Source organism: Eumetopias jubatus, unplaced genomic scaffold (assembly GCF_037043125.1).
Source record: "Eumetopias jubatus isolate StellerSeaLion01/CBP00866 unplaced genomic scaffold, mEumJub1_p1.0 scaffold_6, whole genome shotgun sequence".
Taxonomy (NCBI): domain Eukaryota; kingdom Metazoa; phylum Chordata; class Mammalia; order Carnivora; family Otariidae; genus Eumetopias; species Eumetopias jubatus.
The window spans coordinates 51,806,178-51,823,753 of record NW_028274812.1 but is presented as its reverse complement, the minus strand read 5'-3'; the positions used below and the strand labels follow the sequence as shown (position 1 = coordinate 51,823,753).

Here is a 17,576-nt window from a genome sequence, read left to right as displayed (position 1 = left end):
AGGTCTCCCCGAGGAAGTGACACACTGAAATCTGACAGATGAGCAGACATTGGTCCGACAGAGTAGGGGCTGAAACCTTCCAAGCCCGAGAAACCACCTGCCTCCAGCCTTCAGGCAGGGTATTGCTGAGTGTGCTTGGGGAACAGCAAGGAAGCCAGTGTGGATAGAAGTGAGAATGGGGAAGGGGCCCAAGAGGAAGCAGCGTTTTGGATTTTATTCTGAGTACAGTGGAAATCTGAGAAGGATTTTAAACAGAGACATGATCATACCTTAATAACACAATATCCATTCATTTAGCAAGACTCTCTGCTTGCCACTAAAGGCACAGTGATGAGCCTAAATTGATCACCACTTCCAGTGGTGAATGGGGTGGGGAGAAGGGGTAGAAAGGGTGGGTCAGGCCTTGGCAAGGGCCCAGGCAAGAGAATATGATGATGTAGTAGTGGAGATGGGAGAGGTGGATGGATTCAAAATAGTTTGAGGTGAAACTGACAGCAGGTGGGGATGGATGGGGCCTGGCAGGGGGGAGGGCCCTATCAAGAATGGCTTCTAGCTTTCTCTCTCAGCGGACAAGACAGAGTGAACCAAAAATTTGGGTCCCTCATTCTTTTCTACTCATCCCTGCAAACCTATTCCTCTATATGCTGCTTTCTACTCCAGTACTGCCTCCAGAAGTGAAAATATGCTGATTTCATAGACTCCAAGGTAACACAGGGGACAAAGATTAAAAATACACATAGGATCAGGATCAATTTAAATACTTCCCTGTGTTTTTGTTAATGAGTGCTTTTATACTTCAAACACTAAGATTATAGGTAAAATTTGTCCAGAAGCCATTTAATCATACTAGGATTATCTATGAGAGGGAGAATTTTAAAATGTGGAGTTTTGTTTTTAACTCCAATTTAGCCTAAAGCAGCTTCAGTTTAACTTTTCATTCAACAAGGATAAAAATACTATGAACTAAAACCAAAAGCCAAACTATTCTTTTGGAGAATCTTCAAATCCGTATTTTAAATGATCTACTGGATATTAAGATACTAATCTATGGATACTAAAATTCAAAATAAATGATAAACCCATACTCTAAGACCAAGGAAGTTATTAGTTCCCTGACTTGACCCCTGCTCAAATTTTTCCCTCCTTTTCCCTCCTTTCCCTTACTTTTCAGACTCATGTAACAAAAAAAAAAAAAAAGAAAAAGGCTACACGGTCTTGCTAATGTCACCTAAACATGTTCAAGTTCCTACATTTTGTGTTGAAAATATGATTTAATGAACTTTAATTTAAAAGCTCTGGGGCACCTGGGTGGCTCAGTCAAGCATCTGCCTTCAGCCCAGGTCATGATCCCAGAGTCCCAGGATCGAGTCCCTCATCGGGCTCCTTGCTCAGTGTGGAGCCGGCTTCTTTCTCTCCCTCTGCCCCTCCCCACTGCTCATGTGCTCTCACGTGTTCTCTCAAATTAAAATAAAAAATCTTTAAAAAAAATAAAAATAAAAGCTCTCCTACTGTGCATTTTAAGTGACAAAGATTTTAGATAGTGTGTATATATGTTACATATATACTATATATATTATATATATTACAGCCAACAAGTGTTTGTTGTTTAATTATGTGCAAAGAATTTGAAAGCTAGATAAACTATCACAGTGACATTCCTGCTTCTTTTAGAGGTCATTCCTTGACATCTGCTGGTTACAAAAGGCAAGGGGGATTTTTTTCGGGGTCATTCCTCTAAGCTTGCTGTTTACAAAAGTAAGACCAAGAGTTTTCTTTCAATTCTTAAGAATTTAGGCTTATTTTAGTCTGAAAGTGAGGATAATAATTCACCTCAATGCTTAACAAATAAGGGTAGCAAAAATCAAACAAGGGGTGCCTGGGTGGCTCAGTCGGTTAAGTGTCCAACTCTTGGTTTTAGCTCAGGTCATGATCTCAGGGTTGTGGGATTGAGTCCCGCATCAGGCTCCAAGCCGGGCATGGAACCTGCTTAAGATTCTCTCTCTCCCTCTGCCTTCCCCCACCTCCCCTGCTTGCGCACTCTCGCCCCTTCTCTCAAAAAAAAAAAAAAAAGTCTGCCCTAAACGTAAAATATCCTGAGGCAGGAGTTTGAAAAAAAGGCTCACAGAAGCTCATGTTAAGACATTTTCATGTTAGCAGTAACTTTTGTCGAATAGGTAAATTTCTGTTAAGCTTTAAATCAATAGTAGTAAAATTACAATATGAATACTAATATGGTAGTTATCATTTCTGTAGGACTATGTGCCTTTTGTTTTATGTAAAAAGTCTGTGTGCTAAATGTCAGACACAGATCAATTTTTAAGTAAGCTCTATGCCCAACATGGGGCTTGAATCCATGAGCCCCAAGATCAGGAGTTGTATGCTCTACTGACTGAACCAGCCAGGTGCCTCAGGCCCTCCATTTTAATCAAAAATTTTCGATTACATCAAGCAGATCATATGTAAATAGAAATCCAGCTTAAAGTATCAAAAGACTGGTGATGGAAAGCCCATCTAGTGGAAGCAGCATAGTGGGATCAGCCAGCCCTATGCATCAGTCTGGCTTTGCCAATTACTGTGTGACCTTGGGTAAGAGACTTCATCTGTTTGGGCCTCAGTGTTCTTATCTACAAAAGAGGCACATTACCGACCCCATAGAAATGTCACGAAGATTAAGTAAAATAAGACTGTGCCTCAGACAGGTTGTAGGTGCCTCCCAGACACTGCTTTCCTCCTCGTTCCAGACTGCCGGTTATTATGGGCTCAATTGTGTCCCCCACCAAATTCATGTTGATGTCCTAACCCCCAGTACCTCAGGATGTGACTGTGTTTGAAGATAGGGCCTCTAAAGAGGTAACTAAGTGAAAATGTGGTCATTAGGATTAGGGTGGACCCTAATCCAGTACTGACTGGTGTCCTTCTAAGATTAGGACAAAACACACAGAGGGAAGACCATGTGAAGACACAGGAAGGAAAGAGATCAGGAGGCCTCAGAAGAAACCAACCCTGCCAACAACTTGATTTTGGACTTTTCGCCTCCAGAACCAAGAAACTATATTTCTGTTGCTTAAACCACCCAGTCCATAGCATCTGTCACGGCAGCCCGTGCAAGCCAATATGCCAGTCATGGCCGGAGGTGACTGGAGTCCCCTAATCGAAGGTTGCCGTGGAAGTCCTACTTCGTGCGCCACAACAAAAAAGGAAGGTGAGAAGCACCAAGATACAGACCTAACACACTTGGCTTCACTCCTGGCCTACAGTAAAGACTCAGTAAGTGGCAGACGTTATCATCCAATTTTATGAAAACCAAATGTAAGCATGAGAATATCATTATATTCTTTAGCATTATTTAACCGGTTGCTCACAACACTTAGAACCCAGGAACCAACTGCAGAAAATAGAGTAGAGGTAGAAAGAGTTTCAAGAAGCAGATGCAGGGGTGCCTCCCTGGCTTAGTTGGTAGAGCATGTGACTCTCAACCTCAGGGTCATGAGTTTAAGTCCCATGTTGGGTATGGTGCCTAAGTACTTGAAGAAAAAAAAAAGCAGCAGATACAAGCATATGAATAAATAACTTATTTTGATGGCAGGAGCTCGAGTTTTCCCAAGGCTAGCCCTCTACTGAGAGAAAACCAAAGATTCATTTTTGAAAGTGATAAGGTGCATTTCAGTAACTTCAGTAAGCATAATATTCTATTTCCTATGAAGTACACTTTGTATTTCTGCATTTGTCAAAACAATTTAAAAAACTGTACAAGTTTAGTACAAAATACGTTGTGAAACACTGAGCCGGCAATTTCTCACACAATAGAAACATTTTTATGTACATGACATTTCCTTTGGATACAGAGGCACTGAACTTTAGAATTTGGGATTTCAGAGGGCAGAATGTGTATTTGGGACAAAGAGAGGCTAGATTTATAAAGCTCTCATTTCCTTTCCCTTTCACAGCGGATCAAACCAGAACTCTTCCAGAAGATACTTTTATGGCTGAGACAGGCTCTCAAGTTAGAAACAGGTGAGCCTGTTCACAACAGAAGCCACTAGCCACACATGTGGCTTATCAAGAACTCGCAATGTGGTTGGTGTGACTGAGGAACTGGTGGTGGGTTTTTCAGTATATATATATATATATATAATTTTTTTTTTTTTTTTAGCAATCTCTATGCCCAACGTGGAGCTTGAACTCATGACCCAGAGATCAACAGTCACATGCTCTTCGAACTGAGCTGGCCAGGTGCCCCAGGTTTTAATTTTAATGTAAAGTTAAACCAATAATTGTTTCAGTTATTGAAAAAAAATTATGTCTGCAACTGTATGTGAATCTAGGCTTTCAACTGTAAACTGTATGAACTCTGAATACAGATCAAGTATGTCCGAAGAACATTAGCATCCAAATTGAATGTGCACTAAGTGGAAAATACACACCAGATTTTGAAGACTTAATATGAAGAATATAAAATCTTATTAATATGTTTTTATATTGTTTACATGTTGAAATGGTATTTGGCAAATGTTGGATTAAATTTTATTCAAATTAATTTCACCTTTTTGTTTTTAATGTGGCTACTAGAAAATTTAAAATTACATGTGGCCCACATTCTATTTCTCCTAGTGCAGTTAGGTAAACTGTCATAAAGCTAGTTAAACTTGACTTATGTGACCATATTTCCTGAATAATTCTCCAGCTGTCCAGAGTGAGTAGTTAAAAATTCATTTACGTTAATACTGTGTATCTTCTGGAGAAACCGTAGGACAGTAAGCTTTGCAAAGCTGGTAAAAACTTTGCATTTTAATAAAGTTAAAGTAAATAGTTTAAATGACTAAGAACCTGAAATAATATTTGGGTCATAACGGTATTTATAAAAATTGTATCTTGGCTCTAGTCAGGCCTGATTTAAACATTACTTTTGTTGATACATATTAAGATACACATTTTATAAATTTTGTGAATTATAACAAAACATAATTTGGCAAATATGTGAAAAAAATGCTTTCATCTTCTCTCAAACCTGAAGAATTCTATTACTTTAACCTCCAAAAAAACCTTGATTCAGGTAGAAATTAAGGTGTCTAAAGCAAGAAAGTAACTGATGTCAGGACCCTGTTAATTTTAGGGTAGATTAGCCCTATTCTCCACCCGCATTATGTTAACTTAGATGTACTACTAGTGCCCGTGCTCTTTTTTCAGTTCATTAAAGAGAAAGCAATCAAAGTATTCAATAAAGTACACCGGGCTTGAAAACCTAACCCACACATAATTTCAACTTTTGACAATTATTTAAAATCATACCGTTATTATAGACAGGTTACTATGGCTCTGCAGTTCAAGTTATTTTTAAGATTAGGTGAAGATATTTACTTTTTAAAATGAGGTGTCTATTTTATGAGATTTAACCTACTATAATCTATAGTATAATAAGGTCCCATCTCCAGGAAGTTATCAGACACAATACACAGACCATTTTCAGGATCAATTAGAATTCAGTATCTTTGACACTTAAATTACACCTAATAAAATTTTATATTTCAGGATAACTGAGATAGTCTTAACTTCATCAAACAAGTATCAATGCTGACAAAAATTGAGAATTTATGGGCTGAATGTCTTGATCCGATTTCACACTTTAATTAGACTTTTAAATTTTCAGTAACCTGCTTTTAAAAAAATATGTAAATCCAAAAAAATATGTAAATCCATGTTTCTCAGAAAAGCTGAGTTCAGAATTTTTAAAATAATCCTGTACTTTTTGGACTTTATTATATTCGAGTTAAAATAGACTTTTAGTTTATATGTTTTTGAATCTACCTTAAATAGGATACAAAGAGCCCACTGTACCACACAGAGATTAAATGTTGACAGTGACTCGGTTGTCGGGGCTCAGAAGATATTAAAAGGACAGATTCTCCAAGGTTGTCCTCTATCACATTCAGCTGTGACTTATCTTGTAGAAGCAACTGTGTTGCCTACGAAAAATAAAGTGGAACAAACCATTCTACCCCACTCAACCAATATAGGGCTTCCTTTGTTCTACAAAGTTCTTACTTTGGAAAGGTCAGCAAAACCTGTGGCCGTGGACAGTCAAGACTGAGAGTAAGTCTAATTCAATGCCCCCAAAGCAAAATTACCCAAGACTTTCGGAGATGTCGTAGAGGAAAATGAAAACGGTTCATCAGTACTGAATGCTAAATCCCGATCCGGACTGCATCCAAGACAGGACGCGCACATCCTGGGGCCCGGATGCAAAGCGCGAGGCCTGTCCGCTCGCTCTCACATCTCCAGAAGGCTGTGTAGGCGAGCCGAGCCTCTCAGCAGGCCCGCCTCGCAGCGCACAGCTGGCTCGTGGGGAGGAGATCAAGGACGCAAGGTGCGTCCACGTCAGCTCTGCCCGGGGCTCAGCGGGGCGGGCGGGGGCCCGTGGGGGGCGGGCGGGGCGGGCGCGGGCGGCAGCTGCAGGTGTCGAGCCGGATCTGAAGCACCTGCTAACTGGAGCTCCCCGGTTTGCTCCTGCTGGGCGTGAAGGTGTTCCAGGGTTTCCTTGGAGAGCGTGATGACGTGCACCGGCTCGGTCTGTGCGGGCTCCATCTGGCTTTCAATCATGTCGAGGCCCTGAATGTGCTCCGTCTGCCCCTGAGGGGCGGAAAGGATGAAGTTCTGCAGCTGCTGGGGCTGCTGCGTGAGCAGGGCGAGGTCGGCAGCCTGCTCGGCCGCCATGTTCTGAGAACTCGCCGCAGTGACGATGCTGATTCCTTGGCTGGGGCCGGGCATGAAGTTGATGTTATGTACAGAATTGGTGACGAGAAGCTGAATTTCCTGCTCTCCAGAGGCAGAGAGCTGGTACGGCTGCAGCTGAAGAATACTCCTGACCTCCTGGGTGTCAGGGCTGCCGGAGACGCCGCTGGCGTCCGACGCGGGCTTCTCTTTGCTGTGGATTTTCAAGTGGGCCTTCAGGTTGTCCAAGCGAGCGAACTGTAAGTTGCACTCGGGGCAGGAGAAGGGCTTTTTGCCCGTGTGCAGAATGCAGTGTCTCCTCTTGGCACTGGAGTCTGAGAAGGATTTGCCACATATGCCACAGGAGTAGGGCTTCTCTCCTCTACAAAAAATACACATTTGACTTTACAAACGGCTCTGCTTATTACTTCCTGATTAGTTAGGGAGAAGTCAAGAGTAGAGGACAATTAACTCGACTGGGAGTCATAAGCCATGGGCTCTTCTGCTAGCTTAAGGAGTCAGAGCAAGTCACGACTTTCGGGGGTTTCCATTTCTGATCCTAAAGGAAAAAAGACGAGGCGGGGGTGCTGTCTGAGAAAGGGTGGTACATGGGCCTGGGCTACACGTAATAACATTTTATGATTCTACAGTCTATTTTAGATAAGAGAGCAAATATTTCTCTATTACACACATAAAGTTCCTTTTTGTTTTGTTTTCAATTTCACTGCCAACTTTTAGATTCTTGTGGCCAAATTTAAGTATATGTGATTGACTTCAAGATTCAAAACGTGAGTAGGGGCGCCTGGGTGGCTCAGTCAGTTAAGCTTCTGACTCTTGATTTTGGCTCAGGTCGTGTATCTCAGAGTTGTGAGATCAAGCCCTGTGTGGGGCTCCATGCTGAGTGTGGAGCCTGCTTAAGGTTCTCTCTCCCTCTGGTCCCCCCACCCCCAGCTCCCTCCCTCTCTCTCTCTCCCACTCCCTCAAAAAAAAAAAAAAAAACCAACTTGAGTAACCCTTAGTTCTTTGTCTTAGAAGAACTACTGAATCAAATCTGGATGTGTGAACAAAAACGTTTATTCAGAAAACATTGAATTTAATATTTATTTTTGACTGAAGATTTAAACTTTGGATCAGCCCCCAGCCCAAAATAAAAATTCAAGAAATGAAATCAGTCATGCAAACTTTTGCTGGCCAGAACCAGATTTCCTGATTTTGCCCAAGTTAGGAATTGCTTTATTGTAAAGATAAAATACAGTAAACTACACTACAAATTATTACCCGTGTAATAATTTGGGGAAAAGGCCTGTATAAGTAACATATGTCACCCAACTGAACACCAGGGTTGAATGACTCCCAAATAAGAAAAATATCTGTAAAACTTTACCTATGGATTCTGATGTGGGTCTGAAGAGAACTCTTTGCTGTGAAAGATTTGCCACAGATTTCACAAGTAAATGGCTTCTCACCTAAAAAGGGGACACTGTTTAGAAATATATATCCAACACAAAGTGAAAAGCAAAAATCACCCCACATTTTCACAGTATTAAGAAAAAAAAAGGCAATACCACTTGACTCCTTAATGAGCATGAATGAATGAAGCCCTTACCAAACACCTACTATGTACCTAAGCACTGTATGCTGAGTGCCAAGAGGATACAGAGAAAGTGTAAGATATGGTTCCTTCCCTTAAAAACTGAAACAAGGAGGTAGATGATTATACACAGTAAACAAAAGAACACCACATTTACTCCCGTACGGTCCACCCTGAGATAACTCTCGTACCTGACCTTCCTGGGGACACCGGTGCACTAGGGTGACCTGCATATTATTCACATTTATGTCTGCCTTGCAGTGTATCCAGAACCCGACCACATCTCGCCACCTTCGCTGCCACCCCCCAATCCAGGCTGCCACTGTCCCTGCAGCAGCCGAACGGGTCTCCCCATTTCTGTTCCAGCTTCCCTGTCGTCCACAATAAAAGCAGCAACCACAGTGACCCTGTAGGCTGCCTGATCATTTCACACTTCTGCTGCAAACACTCCAAAGGCTCCCGGTTCTCATCCGGAGATAAAAACCAAAGCCCTAGGCTTAGAGGCATCACACATCTGTCTGCCCGCCCCCACCCCGGGTCCTTGCCCTAAACTTTTCTAACCTCACCAGGCACTCTCCCCTTGCTCACTGCTCAGCTCACGGGCCCTGTGGAGAGTCACTGGACACCCTACCCCGAGCAAGCCCTGGCCAGGGCTCCTGCACCCAACATCCCTCCCCCAGCACGTCTTGCCTGGGGGATTCCCAGGGCGGTTCACCCTCTGTGCTGCCTTCAAGCCTCTGCTCAAATGTCACTTTCCCAGCAAGGAGGCCTGATCACCACCAAAAGCACGTCCTCTGCCCCCCAACACTCTTTAGTCCCCTTCTCTGGGTCCATTTCCCCCCACAGTGCTAGCCCCACCTCACAGACTATAAGTGTTGTTTACTGTTCATCTCCCCCATTCTTAGGAGACTTTGTGGGCTCGTCTAATCCTAGTACCCCTGTGTCTGGAATCAGGCCTGGCACACTGTTCCAGAAATCCCTGATGACTGAATGAATTTCACAGGGTGGAAACTAAGGCCCACACAAAACATGACTGTTCCAGACTCCACTAGGAATTCATGAAGCTTCAAGAACCGTTTATTCAGCATTAGTCTGTACGCTGCACATACAACCGATAGACTGTCATGTCCTCTGGAAACAAAAGTTAAGTGGTCCTCACGCAGGCAAGGGAGCTATGAATTTAAAGAAAAGAGAGAACGAAATCCCGCTTAACTAGGTAACAGCTGGGGACGGGTGCAGTTTGAAGTGCGGCCTCCCTTTCATAGCCTCTCCTGGAAAAGTCACCCTAGACATCTTTCCACGTTCCATCTAGGCGGAGGATGCTGGTGGCAGCTTGGGTAAGTTGGGAGTCTCTGCATCAGCAGCTCTTACCACTCCAGAGGTGAAAACCAGGCCACTGGCGCTCTCCTTCCACAGCCTCCCAAACCAGAGCTGGGGCCCGCGCTGACCTCAGTGTGTTTGCTGCCCCTCCAGATCCAAAGACTGAGGCCCTGCTTGTCGTGTCGAGTTCCGTTTCAGAAACATACTAACGATGTTCGCCCTACCATTCAATGCCATCTGGGTTGACAATCTCAGAAAGTCTTTCTGTTAGCGAAATGTTTGAAATCATGGACATTCTTTCCAAGAACACAGACTCCTTCAGAATCTATCTGGACAGGGCCACTGGTGACCACTTCCACGGCCACCACACTGTACGAGCCCCCGATTACTGCAACAGCCTCCTAATGGGTCTCTCCACCTGTGGCTCCCCCCACCCCACACGACGCTGGGATGATCCTATTAAAATTCTAAGTCCTATCATCTCACTGCTCTCGTTAAAGTCTTCTCGCTCAGAACAAAAATCCAGTCTGCCCCGTGGCCTCCAACGTTCTGAAGCCTGAGTGCACACCAGGATCACTGAGGAAATTTTTACACAGAGCAGTTCCGAGGCTCTACCCCAGGCTAATTCAATCAGAATCTCTGGGGTTGGGACCAGGCATTTTCTTTTTTAAAGCTTCTCAGGTGATTGAGGCCCGAGCCTCGGCAGCTCGGCTGAGAGGCCTATGTTACACAGATTCCATCCAGTTGCCTCTGCTCTTCTGATGCCCACCACCCTGGCTCAGGCTCGGTCACAACTGCCTCCTGGCATTTCTCTGGCAAGGTGGAAACTCTGTGTCTCAGGGCTTTGCACCTGCTGTTCCCTCTGCATGGGATGCTCTTCCCCTGAGCAGCCACAATGGCTGTTCTCGCTCCCCAGAGCATTCAGATCTCTAAGGTGTCCCCCCATCCGTGAGGCCTTCTCAGACAAGTCCCCACGGAAAAGGGCAGCTCCCCTTCCCACATCCTGCCCCCTTACCCTGCGTTTAGTTCTTCAGAGCACTGACTCCCACCTAACATGCTATGGAGTCATTTTTCCTTGTCTTCCCTGGTCCACAGCAGGGGCTCTGGCCACCTCATTCACTGCTGCAGCCTCAGCACCTAGGGAGAGCGGTGTCTGGGACCCAGGAGCTATTCTGTAAATACGTGTTAAACGGATGAATTAAATGTCACAGAACCTATTCATGGTAATGTCTGTAGAAAGACTGTACAGAGATTCCTCTTCAGAGAACTCCTGTCCTATGAGACACTTATTTTAAGAAAACAAATTACGTTTAAGAAGAAAAATTTGTGTTTAAAAAAATATGTCCAAAGCAGCATAAACCAGTCTGATATATAATTTTAGTAGACAATTTAACAGAATCATTAAAGAACCAAACTGCAGGAGGAAGCTTTTCTTAGAAAAATCTAACAAGTTCATTTTTAAAGAAGTGCTCCTTACGAAAAGGTCTAAAAGACCCACACTTTTACTTTGCTGTTTTTAAATTAAAGAAGTTGACCTGCCCTGATCGATCCTGCCTCCTTTTTATCCCTGAAGCTGATTTTTCTGGAGGTAGCAATGCTTAAGTTGTAAGTACTGGTTCTAGGGGAGGAAGTGGGAAACCCTCAGTGCTTATGCTACCTGTGTGTTTATTTCATTTTACTTTCTTTTTAAAAAAAAGTATCTCAGTAATCTTCAGCACTGAGGTACACTAGGAGTGAAACATAGAACCAGACTCAGACTTGTACTGTTTTGTGGTATTAAATGAATTTTCTTCTTTTTTCTGTTTTTTTTTTTTTAAGTAGGCTCCACAGCCAGCATGGGGCCCAACGCGGGGCTTGAACTCACAACCCTGAGATCAAGACCTGAGCTGAAAATAACAGTCACTCAACCAACTGAGCCAGCCAGGTGCCCCTCAAATGAATTTTCATCCGGGAATAGTGCTCAGTAAGCCATCTCTGTGTCGCTAAGAAATAGAAACGGGATCTCCCCACAGAATGGTGTCGACAGCCTTCTGCCTTGGACTTTTAAATGATCTTCTAAAATTCCCACCCGATTTATAACAAATGGAGCCTGATGAGGGGACTCATTCTCACTCTTCTGAGAACGTGAAGTGTACCAGAAAGGAAGGGCAGGATGGGAGCTGTACCTGTGTGTGTTCGTAGATGCTTCTTTAGCTGAGACACATCCATGAATTTGCGACGGCAGTGGTTGCATTCCGGTAATGCGTGGCCTTGTCGCAACAATAAAAAAAGTGTCAGTGCCTATATGCGCTCTCTCCCTGCATTTCTTCAGTGATTTGTGTTAAAGCACTTCCCTGAAAAATAATCACTTTAAATATGGTACTTTAATTAAAACAACAATTTTTTTTATTAATTTGGTAACAGTTAATATTTTCCTATGCATCTCAACTCACTGCTTCCCCAGGAGAGCCGGGACCCTTCCAGTCTCCCTAAAAGTAATTTTCTTCTTCCCTGGAAGCATTGGTGTGACTGTGGCCAGCTGACATCAAGTGTCACTCCCAACTCCTCAATTATTTATCAGTTGGCAGGAGAGAAAAAGCTAGGTGGGAGAAAGCCTGGACTGACAGCTATGGGGTGGGGATATTTCGGTCTAGGCACCATTAATAACCAATCAGGCACCTTCTTAGTCAAGTGGCACTTCTGAAAGATATCAGTTCTGTAGGGTTTCTGTGTATGGCGCCAAAACTGTAATATAAAATTAAATATAAATCACAAGGTAGTAGAGAATAACACAAGGACATCTAATTTAGATCCCTTTTTAAGATTCTTTCCCTAAATACTAATTATCTTACACAGTATGACCCTACTGTTTCAGAAGTAATTTGTATTTAAGTTTCTCCCCCACCAATCCAAATTTTCTCTCTTTATTGTACCTGTATGAACTCGGTAATGGCTCTTTAGTTGTCTTTTCTGGCTGAAATATTTTCCACACTGATCACAGGTGAAAGACTTCTGTCCTGCCAAATAAAAAACAAGACACTAAAACATGCAAAAACAAAGAACAATAAAACGGTGGGCCCAGGTCCCCATTTTCCATGAATGATACAAGTGACTCGCCTCCATACCCAAATGCCCTCAGTCAAAGCACAGTACCATAAATGTGCAAAGGTATGTAAGGCAGTAGGGAGTGGTGGGGACTGGAGCAGAACTGGAGAATTCAAGTTTCCCCCAAAGTCACCAAAGTAAAATAATTCTAAGCTCTGGGAGTTAAACAAACCGTGTGTACGCTGGGCTCCCGGTAGCTGGTTCATAAGCCCTAGTTTAAAACAGAACGCTGTGCACGACTCCACACTATGGTCTGGCAGAGGCAGACACCACGTGGGAGATGACACCAGGCTGAGAAAAGACCATTCTGACCACGGGAACGCCCAGCCCAGGAACCCGGTGGCAGGTGGCCTTCAGGCGCAAGTCCAGCTACCTGAATGCAGGCTCATGTGCTCCAGCAGCGAGTGCTTGGTGGTGAGAGCCTTGCTGCACACGGTGCAGGTGTAGGGCCGCTCGCCTGTGTGCATCCGGGCGTGGACCTGCAGGGAGTGCTTCTGGGCAAAGCCTTTCCCGCACTCATTACATTTGAAAGGTCGCTCCCCTGGAATGAGAGCCCCAGAAGCGTGGTGTGAGCAAGAACATGCACATCTTGGTTTCCTCCTAAATTAAAACGACAATCAAGGGATTTCTCTTAATAGGCACAATATCCCAAAGGCCCAGCACAGGAGAGAAAACATCAGCAATAAAATCTGGCAAGCCAGGACACATGAATCCGACGCCAGCAGCGAGGAGTGCTGAGCTACAACCTAAGACAGAGCCTCCACAATGCTCAGCCATCGGTGGCACCTGTTATCTCTGAAAGTGGGGGTTAGGGGGACAAATGACCATCTGGGTCAAAGACACTTAAGGTCCCCCCACAAGGCCCAAGGAGCCAGAAGACAGGCCCACTCCCCAACAAAGGATGGGGGCCGTTCTCTGAAGAGGGCAAAACAAACAGTCTCTGGACTGAGGGTCTCCAGGCACAGTGGAGTAGGCCTGCCCCAGGGACGGCAAGTCCGAGTTTATACTGGGTCTGATGAGACTGCCCAGCCCTCTCCCCGGCTCCTGCTTCAGACACTGGCAGGCAGGCCCAGAGCCTCGGGTGGGAGGGCAGACCATCTTCTTCGGGAACGTGGTGGGCCAGGGTAAGGGGGCTGCAGCTGGGATGCCAGGTGTCGGGGAGGGAGTGGGGTCCAGCCACACCACCCCCAGTGAGGCCGCCGTCTACAGGCCCGCTCCACGCCCACGTGGTGGCCAGTAGCTAGCAGTCAATCATTCCAGCATAGGATTAAATGTGATTTTTTAAAAACCACCATTCAAGGAAGGTCTTTTAGTTGCTGAAACAGATACCAAAACAGATCAGGAAAAAAAGCAACTCGCGGAAAACAGAGGCTGCCCAGGGGGAAGAAAACGTTAAAAACTGACAAACAGGCGACTGCTGTTATTAACGTGCTCACAGAGGGAAGATACTACACTGTGAACCAAAAAGAGGATTCACAAGAATTAAAAAAAAAACCAAAAAATTTAGAGAATAAAAAAGGGCTCCTAGAAGTAAAACAGAGTAGAAAGATAAAGGGGAAATCTCCCAGAATGCAGAGCCAAAAATGATGGGAATTAAGAGGTAAGGACTTTAGAGGGTGGGTCCAGAGGTTCAACATCCAATTTCCAGGGAGTTCTAGAAAGAGAGAGCACAGAAAACTGATGGGAGATACCATCCATGAAGGAACTGAAAGATGGGAGTTTCCAAACTGTATGGATCTACGGGTAGCCACTGAAATGGGACCAAAACAGACCCACGCTAAAGTGAGTCACTGCAAAATTTCAGAATCCTGGGGACAAAAGGGAACATCCTACATGCTGTTTTCTTAACAAATGTTAGAGAACTATTTAACTCTCTCAACTATCCTCTATTACGGTTCAACAAATATTTCCCAAGTGTCTACTTTGTTTAAAGAACCAGAATTCAAGGTTCTGAACCCATCTTTCAAAAACACCAAGGCCCCAATTAAATCAGGAGCTCTGGGGCTGGTGCCCAGTCACTGGTGGTTTTAGAAGCTACGTGATTCTACTGGGTGGTCAGGTTGAGAACCACAGGGCTAGCTCTGCTGGATGAGAGAAGCCTTAACTACTAGTCCCTATACTTAAGTTGACAATTAGGTTGAGGGGTATTTAACTGGTAACTACAACCCGACCCAAAGCAGAGTGAGTTAAGTAAGGGAGGGCTCAAAGGAGGAAGGGATTTCTGGCTAGGGCCGCACTATCCAATATGGTGCCAGTTAAATTAATTAAAATAAAAAATTCAGTTCCTCAGTCACACCACATGTTCACAAATCAGAAAGCAGAGTAAATCTGGCTGGAGTTTGACACCTGGGCATTCAAGCCTGGAACCAACGACTCACAAATAAGAACAGGGTTCTGCAATCAGGCTACCTGGGTTCAAATCCCAGCTCTGTCACTAAATGGATGACCTGGGCAAATTATTTCTAGGACTTGGTCTTTTCATCTGTCCAATGGGGATAACATTCTCCATCTCACAGGCCTGTTGTAAGAACTAACTGCAGTAATATGTACGTAAAGTCCCTATTATAATGCCCATCACATGGAAGTTGCACAATCAATGAAAGCTATCATCATCATCCCGCCAAAACAAGCTTCACTAAGCTGCGAAAGTATAATTACCCGTGTGGCTCCTCTGGTGGATTGCCAAAAAGTGATTGTACTTAAACACTTTGCCACAGTCCTTACAACAGGCCTCAGGGCCCCCCGGGCGCTTTCTCTTTCCACAGACCCTTTTGGCTGAACTCTGCTCGTCTTCATCCCCGACAAGTTTGTAATCTTTAAGTTTGACGGACCTCCGAATCCTCCGCTTGCTGTACCGACTCTGGCTGTCCTGCGCATCCTGGGTCTTGGGATCACAGTTCTCATCTTTTTCAGCTGGCGTTTCCTCCCCTCTACGTGGCTCACAGGCAGGCTCAGCCTCTTCCATTTCTTTCGCTGGAATCTGTTCATTCAGTATGCCATTGTCTCCCCCTTTCACTACAAAGTTATGTCTATTTTGAACTGAATTGTTTACTCTCAGCTGTATTTCTTCCTCTGCAGCCAGCTGTGATTTCCCCTCCTGCACACTGTTCACTTTTCTCGGTCTTCCCCTCTTCCGTTTCGGAGGACCATTTTTCTTATTAGAAATCACCACCACTGGAGCGCCAGCAGTGTTCAGAGTTGTTGGCTTTCGGGAGCTATGATTATTTTGAAAATCCGTGTAAGCCTTTACCAGGTCATAGACCTTTAAGAACTGAGCGGTGGCCAGGATTTGTTCTGCGCTTTTCTCGCTGGCCTGGAGACAACCGGTGTAGATAAACTCCAGCAGGATTCCAAATGTGTCGGCAACCATGCCTTCCAGCATATAAATGGACTGGCCGATCTCCCCCTCTTCAGCAAACATCATTGAGAAGTATTCACTACTGGCAGCGAGTAAGGCTTTGTGAGCCCGGAAATGCACATTCTCTACGATTAATGTAATGTCACAGAGGAAGCCCTTCTTCCGCTGAGCCTCAAAACTGGCCAGAACAGTGTCACTGTGAGTGTCTGAGTGTACAACGAGCTGCCCAGAAGGCTCTGATGACGTTTCTGCCATTTTCTTTAGAGGCCAAGAAGCATGAAGCCTGAAATTAGAAAATAATGATTAAAAAGGAGGAAGCATCATCTAACAGGTTAAATCTAGCCCAAGTGAACCTACTACTCGCTTCATACTGTTAACTGAAGTTGACCATTGACCACTTTCAGAAGTCAACTTAAAAACTTAGTTTGCCATTCTCTCACCCTTATTATATACCATGGCCTAGCTGGGTGAATTTCCAACATCCATGTTACTTCTCGGGGTCTGCCTTCTCCTCTGTAAAATGAAGGAATGGGAATCAAGCATCTGGAAAGTCCTTCCCCGGCACTAACTTTCCACAGTTGCACGCAGACCAGAATGGGACCTACAGCGTCTCGATTTCACGCATTAACCATTTTGTCTGTGAAAACGTAAAAAAGGGGGCAAAGAAAATGTACACGAGCGAAATGAATCTGGGGGTAGCTGCAACTGAGTAATAACCGATGGCGCATCGGGCCTCGCTTTGGAAGGGGTGGCACGATCGCCCAGGCTGGCCGCCAGGCAGCGCACGACATGGCGGGCGGACGATTCCACCGGAGACCGGGGCCCGCATGGCTGGGCCCCCACTCCCGGTCCGGGCCCCCTCGAGCGGGACAGGGGAGCGTATGGCTGGGCAGCGCTCGACGCGGCCGCAGGTCCCGCGCCCACCGTTGGCGGGCCCGGAGCGGACCTACCTCTCGGGGCGCCCGGCCCACGCCGCGGCCTGGCGGGCGCACTGGCGCCGGGCCCGCCCTGGCGCCGGGATCCGCACAACCCGCCGGCGGGGTTCCTGCGCCGCCCCGGCTGGGGCCCCTGCGCCCCCGCGACCGCCGCTGCCGCCAACCCGGAAGCGCCGGCGCCGCGAGCCTGCGCGCAGACGCCGGACCACGTGGGCGCGAAGGCGCCCGGGGCGGGGCGGCGCGGCCCGAAGAGCCTGGGCGGCTCTGGCGACTGCGGTGAACTGGGGGCGGCGGATGGGGCGTGGCGTTGTCTCTCTGCAGCTGTGTACGTTTTCTGTCGTGTTAGAGGGACTATATCTCAGCGGCACCTTAATCAACTTGGTCTCTTCCCAGATGCGGAAGCTCGCGTTAAGGTCTCGAATGTGTAACCAAGGAATGAAATCGTCTTTACCTTCTTTACCATCATCGTCACTGTCATCTAACGCTAATATAATAATTATTTGCCTCCTAATTATTTTGCACATCTGTCTTCTCCTTTTCCTTCCCACTTCCAATGCCTAGTCCAAGGGAGTGAAGAGAG

General features: G+C 45.4%; 1 protein-coding gene and 1 long non-coding RNA gene across 3 annotated transcripts; one reads left to right on the top strand and one right to left on the bottom strand.

Annotated features, from left to right (window-relative positions):
- The first annotated feature begins 2,068 nt into the window (after window positions 1-2,068).
- LOC148164067 (uncharacterized) lies at window positions 2,069-4,511 on the top strand. Its single transcript, XR_015768318.1, has 3 exons — window positions 2,069-3,267; window positions 3,948-4,014; window positions 4,154-4,511. It is a non-coding gene; the product is annotated as an uncharacterized LOC148164067 (long non-coding RNA).
- Window positions 3,273-17,159, bottom strand: ZBTB24 (zinc finger and BTB domain containing 24). 2 transcript variants are annotated; one of them, XM_028104194.2, is made up of 7 exons: window positions 17,012-17,159; window positions 15,362-16,344; window positions 13,077-13,244; window positions 12,532-12,615; window positions 11,785-11,868; window positions 8,093-8,174; window positions 3,273-7,090 (listed from the first exon to the last, which is right to left on the bottom strand). In XM_028104194.2, exons 2-7 carry the CDS (start codon window positions 16,314-16,316, stop codon window positions 6,376-6,378), a joined length of 2,088 nt encoding a protein of 695 aa, XP_027959995.1. In that variant the 5' UTR covers window positions 16,317-16,344; window positions 17,012-17,159; the 3' UTR covers window positions 3,273-6,375. The 2 variants fall into 2 exon arrangements, with proteins under 2 accessions (XP_027959995.1, XP_027959994.2); XM_028104193.2 differs by lacking the exon at window positions 17,012-17,159 and adding an exon at window positions 16,515-16,617.
- Window positions 17,160-17,576: the final 417 nt, after the last annotated feature.

Coding starts and splice junctions, on each gene's coding strand:
- ZBTB24 (XM_028104193.2), bottom strand. CDS start 16,543: ATGTTGGAAATTCACCCAGCTAGGCCATG. Junction 11,869..12,531: donor CCATTACCGAGTTCATACAG/GTACAATAAAGA, acceptor TGTTGCGACAAG/GCCACGCATTACCGGAATGC. Junction 7,091..8,092: donor ACCCACATCAGAATCCATAG/GTAAAGTTTTAC, acceptor TATTTTTTGTAG/AGGAGAGAAGCCCTACTCCT.